Raw genomic sequence first — 12,760 nt, 5'->3', positions numbered from 1 at the left:
TGACACTATAGGTCGACGCAAATTCCTGAATGTGTCAACGCAACTGACACTCAGGTCGACGCATATTGCGTTTTATGCATAATTTTGCTGCGATTCGGACACCCTTCCCCTCTCAATTTCAGTCCAATCACACCATAATCATACCCACATCAAAACATCATCCAGTGACATTATATACTACAATTATAACACATTTTAGAGGTCATCTAACATCAAAATATTCATTAATTCATTAATTCATCAAAACCTAACATTCCTACTCATTCATCATACATCTAATTGACCCAACTAATAATCCTAAACAATTCTATCACTATCGATTACATAATAATCATTAACCGAAACGAATCCCCCCTTACCTTAGGTTTTATCTTCGGTCTTCCCCTATCCAAAGCTCTTCAGGTTTCACGTTCTTTCTCTTCTCCCTAAATGCTTCTCCCTAAATGCTGCAATCCCTCTTTTCACAATATTTCATCTATTTTATGAAAAATATAATAATTGTGGTTAGTGGGCTTAGTAAGTTAACACCTCCTACTTACTAACCATAACGCAAGCCCAATAACTATATTTTCCAATATTTCTCAATAATCCTCACAATATCACTTATTCAAATTAATTAATTTATCCTTATTTAAATTAAATAATAAGAAATAATTATGGGGTGTTACAGCACAGACATTTTGTAAAGCTTCAACAAAGGATTTAGGAACTTTCTGTAGGGTTGGTAAGGTTGTTTTTGGATAGGCGATGGGTTTGGTTTATACAAAGGTTTCTAGAAATGCAATGTTGGTGATGGTTTCTTTTCATGAAGCAATTAGAATGTAGATGATGAAAAAAATTAAGTCAATAGTGACCGACATTCACAAATCGCCAGATACGCGTGACTATTCTATTTTATGCATAAATTCCATATAGTTGGGGATTATGGAAGTTGACCTCTTACAACTAATATTTTATGTGAAAATATGGAGTTTCAAGCTTAATTAATGTTTTGCTTGTTGTAGGATCACAGAAAAGAAGAGTTTTCTTATGAAATCAAAAGATAAGGGAAATATTTATGTAGTAATAAACCAATTGCATTTTTTAAGTTTGTTTAATTATCATCCATCAATTACTTTAGAAATGCATGTGTTTTGCGCTTAGAAATTTGATATGTCACTAAGTTTCGTTAATTAAAAACTTTTATATATATGTTTAAACAAGTTTATTTTAATATTTTATAAGCAATGTCTCGATTTAAAGATCACTTCAATGTTTTATGCGTATGGTACATAAAAATGAAAGGTTTGAAAAAAGACATACTCTGGACAAACATATATCCAATGTTAAAGTAATTTTGAAAAGATATATGTTATCATTGTTTTGCATATATGTACTTTTGAATTTGTATAAGAGGGATTATAAAGTTTATGCAAATTTCAATTACTTTAAGAAAAGTTCTTATTATATTGGCAAAATACCATTTTTGCTCCCGTATGTTACCTCGGGGTTCATTTTTGTCCCTTAACTTCAAAAAGTTCCATGTTGGTCCCTTAACTTTTCAAAAGGTGCCATTTTAGTCCTTTTTGTCATATTAACGACGGAAAAACTAAAAAATTAGTCGCTAGATCAGTCGCTAATATGACAAAAAGTACAAAAATGACACCTTTTGAAGATTTAAGGGACCAATATAAAACTTTTTGAAGTTAAGGGACCAAAGTGAACCATGAGGTTAACATACGAGACCAAAATGAATACTTTGCCTTTTATATTTTAGTGTAATATAGTTCTAATTGATCATAATATATATTATTAATCTATGAATATGAAAATTTAAATACAAATTTGGTGTTGAAAAAATAATTATGAGTATTCATTGCCCAATCCATTTTTTATTGTTTTATAAGTATATACATCAAGAGAATATGTGTTGCTTAAAGTATATATATATATATATATATATATATATATATATATATATATATATATATATATATATATATATATATATATATATATATATATATATATATATCACTCTTATTACACCAACACTTTTATAAGAAAGTATAAAAAATGGTGTCTAAAGAGACTTACATCAGCGCTTTTAATAAAAATTGCTGCCTAAAAAGGACTTACGCTAGTGCTTTTATGAAAAAACGCTTCCTAAAGAGCACTCAGCCCACACTTTTATCACAAACCATTGCCTAATGATGCCTTACGCCAACCCTTTTATAAGAAAGTGTTGTTTAAAGAGCACTTAAACCAGCGCTGCTTAATGTGCACTTAAATCAGCGCTTTTATCAAAAAGTGTTGCCCAATGATTACACTTATGCTTTTATCATAAAGCGCTGCCTTAAAGAATTTACGCCATCACTTTTAATAGAAAAGGCTTCCTAAAGTGAATTAAAACCAACACATATACATTAAAAATAAGCATTGTCTATACCTACTGCAGCGTCAATATAGAGAGCGCTTGAAATTTTGTCTAAGATATAAAAAAACATTGTCTAAGGTAGGGCTGTTCATGGTTCAGTTCTGTAAGAAAACTGAACTGAACCATACCGAACCATTACATAAGGACTCTCGAACTAAACTGAACCGTTTCAATTTTTCTAGAACCAAACTGAACCAAAGGTCTTGGTTTGGTATAACGGTTCTTAATTCCGAACCATACCAAACCATTTGAAGACAAATTTTTTCAAACTAAACCATTTGTTAAAGAACTGTTCTGGACTGGGCCGAGCAGGCCCAACCCTTGTTACCAGCCGAGCAGGCCCAGTTCCCTTAGGCCCAATTGCTGGGCAACCGTTAAGGGCTGCCCCCGCGCGAAGACTCCGGCCGAGCAGGCCCAAATCTTTTGGGCCCACTCACTAGATAACCACCAAGAGCTATCCACGCGCGAAGACCACGCGTCACGTCTCAGCGAAGGATTCGGTCAATCATCTCCGAACCCTACGCTATGTGCATCCAGAACGTGAGTCCCCTGCTGACTCAGCCCTAGCATGGGACGTTCTGGCAGTTCCCTAGCACGTGGGCCTCCAATTGGATTTGGCCCAATTAGGGAACCTTGGCCCAGCGCTGGGGGCTATAAATACCCTCTTTCACTAGAGGGTCAGGTATTTCTATTCTTCACTCTCAACCCTCATTCTCTGATAGCTACTAACTTAAGCATCGGAGAACCTTGCAGGTACCCCCCCCCCCATCTTGCTCTCCAAGCCAGATTCTGTTGCCTTGACGATTCTTCTGATCAGGTACGATCAGTGGCGCCGTCTGTGGGAATCTTGCTCCCCCTTCTTTAACAAAGATCAAAGCATAACCTTTCACGATCGTCATGGCTAACAACAACATCCCAAGCTCCGACCCCTTCCTCCTGGAACATCTGATCGAAGATTCCACCCGCGAGGTGACGAATCGCCGCCGGCAAGAAGAACCTCAACATGCCCTTGCCGGACAGGGAAGGTCGAGACAGGAGACTTCGCAACCTAGGAGGCAGCGGGTCCAGAACGTCCAGCAGCTGCAGGGCCTCCAACAGGTTCAGAATGTCGAACAAAACCCTCCCGAGGGAAACGTTCAGAACGGGGAAGACCAGCAGGCCCGAATCCACAATGGGCCTGAGCGCCCCCAGAATGAGAATGAGACCGACGCCAGAGATGGGCACGCTGCTTCCTCATTCACCCACACCTCCGACAGACGGAGGACCCGTCATGTAGAAGAGGAGGAACCGCTCAACATCCCAGAGGATGCTGACCCCGTCACGGTCCTCCTGCTCAAAGAACTGCAAAAGACTAACAGCCTCCTCCGACTTCAGGACGACCGTATCCACGAGCTGGAAAGGAAACGACGGTACCGCTCCCCTCCGCGGAGACATTACCGGTCGCACTCCTATTCCTCCTCGCGCTCACCTCCGAGGAGGCACCGCCGGCGCTCCCCATCTTCTTCATGCTCGCCACCCAGAAGACACCGCCGTCGGAGGTCATATTCCCGCTCTCCACCGAGAAAGAGCAGGAAGAACCAGAGACCAGAGGCCACTGAAGCAAGAAGCCTCTCCCCCGAGCAGGGTCATCAGGGCCCCTCCAAGGCTGTGCTGAAACCCCGCGAGCGTCCCTCTCCTCGGGATAATCGCGCCGGTCCCAACAATGACCAGGAAAGACCCCGGCGAGGCAGACATGCAACTTCACCAAGACCAAGCGACGAAGAAGACTTCCGCAGCCCTCTGTCCGAGGACATCCGAAGAGCCCGCCTTCCTCGAGGGATGGAAAAACCCCCGGCGTTGGACCAGTATGATGGAACCACTGACCCTGACGACCATATTCTGAGCATCGAAGCGGTCATGGACTACCACGTCGTCAAGGGCTCTATCAAGTGCCGCATCTTCCCGACCACCCTCAGGAAGGGAGCAATGACTTGGTACAGAAACCTCCGCCCCAACTCCATCCATTCCTGGACCGACCTCAAGGAACTCTTCCTGAGCCATTTCACAGCCTCCCGACGACAACCAAAATCAGAGGCCAATCTCGAGGCCATAATACAAGGGCCCAACGAACCTCTTCGGGATTATCTCGACAGGTTCAACAAGGAGGCCGTCCAAGTACAAACAGAAGACTACATGAAGAGATACCTCTTAGAACGGGGACTTCTCCCCGGCAGTGACTTTAAGAAGGCCATTAAGATTGAAAAGGTCCACTCCATGAACGCCCTCCTTCGCAAAGCTCAAGCGTTCATCGCGTTCGAGGAAGGAGAGGCTGCTGCCATCAAAGCCTCGCGAGGCAGTGACGCCGCTCGCAGTTCAAACTACGAGCACCCAGGTTCGAAGAGAGGGCATGAAAAAAGGAAAGACGACAGATCTCTCGACATCAAAGAGCGCCGAGGACCATCTGGTCGCTTCAATGACTACACCCCTCTGAACACCTCGCGGGAGAGGATCCTGGCCGAATGCCAGAACACCGACTTCAAGAAATCAAACATCAGGCCCCCAAAGTCGAACCCCGCAAGGCCGGGAACCGACAAATCAAAGTATTGCAAATACCATAGAAGTCACGGCCACCTGACCGAAGACTGCATCCACCTCAAAGATGCAATTGAAACACTGATCAAGGAGGGCCGCCTTTCAAAATACACACAGAAAGGGGAACCTTTCCGAAGGGACGACCACAGAAACTCTGACGAAGGGAATTCACCGAATAACAGGCCCCTACAAGTAGCACTGTCCGTCACTCGTCCTGAGGATTTCGTGCCATCAGCCAGGATCCTCACCGCACTTAGCAAATGGGAGAACTTCCCATTCACCATGGTCGTCTCCAACGGCGGGGATCCAGGCTCCCTCACCATCAGTTCAGTCAAGAGAAAGTTCGATGAGCTGCTCAGCGCCAACACAGACCTCGGCCCTACACTGCGAAAATTTCGAGGAAAATCTGAACCAATCACCTTCTACCTGGAAGAACTGCCCGGCGGAGCTCCAAACGCCACGATTCCTCTGCTCGTCCGAGCCAGAATGGCGAACTTCGATGTTCGACGAGTCTTAGTCGATGAAGGCAGCTCGGTCGACATCATGTACTCCCATCTCTTCCGGACACTCCAGCTGGACGACTCGCACCTTACTCCCTATGTGGGTTCAGACCTTCAAGGTTTCAACGGAGCTACCACTAAACCATGGGGTTACATCGAGCTGATTGTCACCTTCGGGGAAGGGGAGGCTTCTAGGCAAGTCAAAACCAGGTTCTTGGTGATCGACTGCAAAACCCTGTACAACTGCATCATCGGACGCCCCACTCTGGCCGAACTGACCGCCGTACCCTCCACTGTCCACCTGAAGATGAAGTTCTACACGACGACAGGACGAGTTGCCACCATCAACGCCGATATTGAAGCAGCCAGAAGAATCTTCGACGCCTCCGTCAAAGGATTAGAACTGATAGCTCCGCCGACCAGCTCCAACAAAAAGCCAAGGGCCGAAGACAAGCATCCTCGAGAAGACCAGCATCAGACAACCAACGTCAGCTCAGTCGACCTGGATGCCCGGTTTGCAGAGGAAGAACTAAAGACTGGGGAAGAGACGCGGTCGAAGTCACCTCACCCCTTCCGACCAGTTCCGGACGGAGATTTCGAGCTGGTCCCCTTGGGCAAAAACCCTGACAAAGCAGTGAAAATCGGTAAAGGGATCCCATACCTTCCGAGGAAGCAGCTCATAGCCTGCCTTCAAGCCAATGCTGATCTGTTCGCCTGGAGCGCCGCAGAAATGCCCGGACTCGACCCTGAGGTCGCCTGCCACCACCTCTCCATCGATCCAGCCGCAAAGGCCGTAGTTCAACGTAGGCGTCGGCAGTCTCCCAAGAAAGCGGAGGCTGCCGAGAAAGCTGTAAAAGACCTCCTAGAGGCAAATTTTATTTCCGAGGCCAAGTATTCAACTTGGCTCTCAAACGTTGTACTTGTTAAGAAATCTAATGGAAAATGGAGAATGTGTGTTGATTATACTGATGTTAACCGGGCATGTCCAAAAGACGCCTATCCTTTACCAAACATTGATAGACTGGTCGACAACTCGGCCGGCTATAAACTATTGTCTTTTATGGATGCTTATTCAGGTTACAACCAGATCCCCATGGCGAGGAGCGACAAGCAGTACACGGCGTTTATGACCGAGTCGGGCAACTATTACTACAACGTAATGCCCTTCGGCCTTAAAAACGCGGGATCCACGTATCAACGGATGATGAACAAAGTGTTTCGTGGGGAGATCGGCGACACCCTCGAGGTATACATGGACGATATGATCGTCAAATCTCGAGAAGACACCGACCACACCTCCCATCTCGAGCGCGTGTTCGAGCAGGCCAGATCCTGCAAGATGCGCTTCAAACTAGAGAAATGCACCTTCGGCGTCCGGGCAGGAAAATTCCTCGGTTTCTATCTGACCGAATGAGGAATAGAAGCCAACCCGGACAAATGTCGAGCATTCTCTGAACTCCCTACTCCTAACAATAAAAAATCCATCCAAATCTTAAACGGGATGCTCACTGCACTTTCACGTTTCGTCGCGAAATCCGCCCAACACGCCCTCCCCTTCTTCAAACTGCTACGCAAAGAAGCAGCCTTCGAATGGTCCGAAGAATGCGAGCAAGCACTTGCACACCTTAAGCAAATACTTTCCGAACCGCCCGTCCTTTCTCGACCAGACGACAACGAGCCTCTGTACCTTTACCTAGCCGTTTCTAACGAGGCCGTCAGCGCGGCACTGATCCGAGAAACCGTAGACGGACAAAAACCCGTATATTTCACCAGCAAAGCCCTACAAGGACCCGAGGTGCGATACCAACAGATCGAGAAAGTCGCCATGGCCCTAGTAATAGCGGCCAGAAGGCTACGATACTACTTCCTCGCCCACACAATCTTTGTTCGGACGGACCAACCCATCAAGCAACTCCTCAGCCGACCAGACATGGCCGGCAGAATGCTAAGATGGTCCCTCGAGCTTTCAGAATTCGACGTACAGTATGAAAGCAGGAAGGCACTAAAAGCACAGGCACTGGCGGACTTCGTAGCCGAGATGACCTTTATCGCCGACTCGCCCGACATGGCCAAAGACAAATGGACCATCTACGTAGATGGCGCCTCGAGCAGCTCGGGCAGCGGGGCAGGCATTATCTTGGAAAACGACGAGGGACTTATCATAGAAATATCCTTAGTCCTATCCTTCAACACATCGAACAACCAGGCCGAGTACGAAGCCCTCCTCGCAGGCCTGAGGCTCGCCGAGGACGTAGGCGCACGAGAGATCAAGATCTATACGGATTCCCAACTCGTCGCATCCCACGTCAGCGGCGACTACCAGGCCAAAAACGACATACTCGCCGAATATCTCGCGCTCGTCAAGGACAAGATGAAGAAATTCGCCAAAGCAGAAGTCGAGCATATTCCCCAAAAGCACAACTCGCGCGCCGACATACTATCCAAACTTGCGAGCACGAGAAAGAAAGGGGGAAACAAATCAGTTATCCAAGAAGTTCTGCCCAGGCCAAGTATAGGCGAAAGCGCGGGAGCTCTACAGATATTTGCCATCGGAGACAACCAATGCTGGATGACCCCAGTGTACAACTTCCTCACGAAAGACGAGCTCCCCGCCGACGCGAAAGAAGCTTCAGCAATTAAAAGACGAGCATGTTCATACACTATCCTCGAAAACAAACTGTACCGACGAGGTTTCTCCATCCCCCTCCTTAAATGTATCGATGCCTCGCAAGCACTGGAGGTGCTCCAAGAGCTCCATGGTGGAATCAACGGCCAGCACCTCGGCGGGCGGTCACTAGCTAGGAAAGCCCTCAGAGCCGGCTATTATTGGCCGACCATGCAGCAGGACGCCAAGGAACACGTCAAGAAATGCGACAAATGCCAGCGTCACGCCGACATGCACCTGGCTCCGCCGAACGAGCTCAAATCTCTCTCCTCACCTTGGCCTTTCTCCACGTGGGGAATGGACCTCCTCGGACCTTTCCCGGTCGGATCCTATCAAAACAAATACCTGGTGGTCACTGTGGACTACTTCACGAAATGGATAGAAGCTGAAGCGCTCGCTAAAATCACATCCCAAAACGTACTCCGATTTTACAAGCGGAACATACTCGCTCGATTCGGAGTCCCACAGGCGATAATAACCGACAACGGCACCCAGTTCACGGACAGAAAATTCCAAGAATTCGTGGCCAAACTCGGGACGAGGCAGCACTTCACTTCGGTCGAGCACCCCCAAACCAACGGACAGGCTGAAGCCGCCAACCGGGTCATCCTCCGTGGGTTGAAGAGAAGGCTGGGCGAGGCGAAAAAAGCTTGGGTCGAAGAGCTACACAGCGTCCTCTGGGCGTACAGAACGACCCCACATTCGACCACAGGCGAAACACCGTTCAGGTTAACCTATGGCACCGAAGCCGTGATCCCCGTGGAGATCCGAGAACCATCTCGTTGGACTGAGTCACCTCTCGAGGAAGAACTAAACGACGAAGCTATGAGAGAAGAGCTCGACATGGTCGAGGAAATCCGAACAGGATCCTCCCTCCGTGAAGCAAAACTGAAACAACAGATAGCCTTACGCCATAGCACTAAAGTTATCAAACGCGGATTCGAAATCGGAGACTTGGTCCTCCGCCGAAACATGAAAGATTCGCGCGAAGGCAAACTAGCCCCAAACTGGGAAGGTCCGTACCGAGTATACGATAAAACCGAAAACGGTGCGTATTACCTCGAGAACCTTCTCGGCGAAAAACTAGCTCGACCTTGGAATGCTGAAAAACTCAGACGCTACTACAGTTAGAAACAACCTAACGCTACCCGGCCGCTCGTGACGAACACGAGGAAAGCTGGGCGAGGACTCGCGCCATGGTACAAGCGCGTATGCTCCACGACAGCTTCAGTCGGATAACCCTACCAGGAGGCAAAGCCGACTACGCGGCGGGCCTTACACGCAGACCCTCCGCGGAAGTACCTGCACGGCAGAACCCCAGCTCGCGATGGGATCGTTCACGCCGCGAGCACCTGGCCCCGATCGCGGCCACGAGCTCGCTTATAGCGCACACCTGCTCTGCGCACCCGGACCGTTCCCCACACGCCCGGGCCATAAACCTCGGTCGAGCACAAGCATTATTCGAGCATAGAAATAAAACATTCAACGATAAAATCAGATAAGCACAAGTAAATGTTGAAACATAAAGCACAATGACATTAAAATCCGACCAAACTGGCCGGGATATCCAAATATTACAAACATTATCCGGGCATCGCCCCATTAAAAACATTGGCACGCAGGCCACAAAATATTGGCGCGCAGGCCACAAAATTATCACACAGGCCACAACCAAGAATAAACAGATCAGACATCACCGTCCTCATCCTCGGCACCGTTGTCCTCACCCGGGGGCCCCTGCTCGTCTTCCCAGTCCTCGAACTCCGGGTTTGATTCAATTCGCCCGTCCACGACCTTGTGATATGGACCAATGCCCTTCGTCACGAGGCGCGGGTTGAGAACTTTCAGCTGATCCACGGCAGCTTTAAAACCGACCCCCAAGGTAGCGACACAGTCGATCTCCAGCTCCCGAACCTTGCCCAGAAGCTGAGAACGCGTCACCAAGGCTTTCTCGTCCTCATCCTCCTCGGCAGCAGGGAGATGAGCCCTCTCCAACTCAGCAATTCTCTCACGGAGCCTTTTTCCCTCGGCCTCCAAGTCCGCAACCTTATTACGCTCTTTAACGAGATCCTCCACTATGCCGCTCTGGACCTCATACTTGTCCTTGTACTGTTCGAACTCGTGCTCCAGCTCATCGTATTTGATCTGGAGAGCATCGTAGTCCTTCTGAGGACAGACATTCTGAGCATTAAGAGCCAAGGCCAAGGCGGCCACCCTCATCATCCCTTCGAGGTCCTCGGACAAATCCTTGTCTCGAGCCACCCGGTCCCGCCTGACGATGTGCCTCACCTCCTCGCGCTCGAGGAGAACATTTTTCTTTGAGAAGATTCCCCTATGCAGAGTACAAGAGGGCAACACTATGTCTTCCTCGGAGGGGTTGTCAATGATAAGAGGACGAAGCTCCGCGGTCCCTTCATTCTTTTGCTTCTTTCCGGCTGGAGAACCACGCGAGGTCGTCCCAACGGACGAAGGAGAGCCACTGTCGGGGACACTCGCGGCAGCCGCCTTGACCTCCTTAACCCGCGATCGTTTCACGGACACTTTGATGGCCCCCTTGTTCTTGGCCCGCATCTTCGTAACTTTGTCATGCAAGTCGGCCATTTTTCCTGCAAAATAAAGAGTTAGAACCAAAAAGGTATTGTTTAAACAAGTAATAGCTATCTCACCTAACAAAATCATAGCGTCCCCGTAACTTCCGCACTCGAGGATAGCTTTGGTGTTGATGTGCCGAGGCTCCAGCATAGGGCCTCCATCTTCCTCGAATAGGGGATCCCCGTTGGGATATGTACATATTGCCGGTCTAAACCCGTCGACGAAGGAGGCGAGCCGTTGATACGCCCCAGTATCACGCTCATTGAGGTCCTCGTCACGGAAGATGAAATAGTCGGTCCCGCGCTCGAAGTGGTCAGGCTGCCACTCCAACGGAAACCGAGCAGACGGGCCCACTCTCCTCACCCCGTCCTCAATATACTCGCGCTCCTCGAACAAATGATTCTCGGCATCAGGAGTGAGCGGCTTGATTATAAAATACCGACTCTTAAAATGCTTGATAGAGTCCTGGTAAATGGCGAACAGCTTCTTCGGCTGCTTAAACGACACCCAACTCCACTTGCCGTCCGGGTCACGCAACCTCTGCAAATGAAATACTCTGAAGAAAAGGGGCAGAGTCGCTTCGACCTCCAAGTACCCGCATACGATGTCAAAGGCCCTTAAGAACGCTAAAGCGTTGGGATGAAGCTGAGACGGGCAGAGGCGCAACCAACTGAAGACGCTCCGTTGCAAATGAGTGAAGGGGAGACGGAGACCAGTCTCCTTAAAGACGAACTCATACATTGCGAAACGGGGACCGGGGAATTGCGAGCAGATCCTCTGGTGAGATTTGGGCACAAAGGCGCCCCAAGAGGGCTCCTCGTCTTGGTCAAGGTCCTCGATGACGTTAAAGGCTTCCTTGGGACGACTCGTGAAGCGCGATGCAATCATCCTCGGAGCAACGGCCACCCATTCTTCAAGTGCCCTAGGGGAGGTCTCGACGACGGGAACGTCCTCTTGCGAGCCAACAGCTTCGTCCCCATCTGAAACGTCGAAGACGACATCATCCTTGTTCTCATCGGCCATTTACCTGAAAAGCAGAGGAAACCGTGAATTCGACTGGTCAAATCCACCCTTCCACCGCAAGTCAAGTGAAAGGGCGAGGAAAAGGGACGAGGAAAATTCCCCCAATCGTCAAATGGCCGACGAGCTAAAGCGCCCAGCATAATCGTCGAACGCAGCGGAGGTCGGCAAATTCATGCCCTCACCGAGACATGCAACCTCCACTGCTCGAGGCCTTCATACTACTCCCTAGTAATCCTGAAAGCTGGACGTCTCATTCAAACGTTCTAGCTCTGTTCACTCAAAACTCACTCGGCAAACGCATGGGAGAAACGATTATCTTCTAGGTTTCCTCGGTTAATTCATAAACCTTGCTCGTCACACTCATCAATCGCGCCCTCCGCACTCAAAACTAATACATAAAACTTAAATAAATATATGAAGGAGACGAGGAACTTACTTGAAGAAAGCGACGAAGATATGAACGAGACGAGGAGGAGAGCAGTGAGCGAATCTTGAAGGCTTGGAAAATGTTAAGTGTCAAATGAGTGACCTCCTCACTCCTTATATAGGGAAAGAAGGCCAAAGGGTGTCATGATGGCCTAGGCAGCCTAGGAGACGCCATCATTGCCTACACCCCAAAGGCGGCTCCCTCCACGAAAGGCTGCCACGCGTCCCAAAGGTCTTGGGAACTCCAAAAGACGCCGCCTATTTCCATCCCTAAAAACGGCGCAGTAATGATTACAGCCTATACAACTGACACCTATCAATCACGCTGACGAGTGACAACCAAAACGTCAAAAACCAAAGGCAACGGCCGACCAAAGTCCTCGAGTAGCCCAAGAATTGGAAACGTTACCCGTGCTCGGCTAAACCTCCTCGTCAAAGTCACCACCCTTATAAGGCTAATGACTTGGGGGGCTCCTGTTCTGGACTGGGCCGAGCAGGCCCAACCCTTGTTACCAGCCGAGCAGGCCCAGTTCCCTTAGGCCCAATTGCTGGGCAACCGTTAAGGGC

The 12,760-nt window shown here is 48.7% G+C and overlaps 1 protein-coding gene across 1 annotated transcript; it reads left to right on the top strand.

Moving 5' to 3' along the window:
- The first annotated feature begins 3,313 nt into the window (after positions 1-3,313).
- LOC131627672 (uncharacterized) lies at positions 3,314-5,888 on the top strand. Its single transcript, XM_058898511.1, has 2 exons — positions 3,314-4,309; positions 5,817-5,888. Exons 1-2 carry the CDS (start codon positions 3,314-3,316, stop codon positions 5,886-5,888), a joined length of 1,068 nt encoding a protein of 355 aa, XP_058754494.1.
- Positions 5,889-12,760: the final 6,872 nt, after the last annotated feature.

Source organism: Vicia villosa, unplaced genomic scaffold (assembly GCF_029867415.1).
Source record: "Vicia villosa cultivar HV-30 ecotype Madison, WI unplaced genomic scaffold, Vvil1.0 ctg.000393F_1_1, whole genome shotgun sequence".
Taxonomy (NCBI): domain Eukaryota; kingdom Viridiplantae; phylum Streptophyta; class Magnoliopsida; order Fabales; family Fabaceae; genus Vicia; species Vicia villosa.
This window is presented reverse-complemented; position numbering and strand designations above follow the sequence as displayed.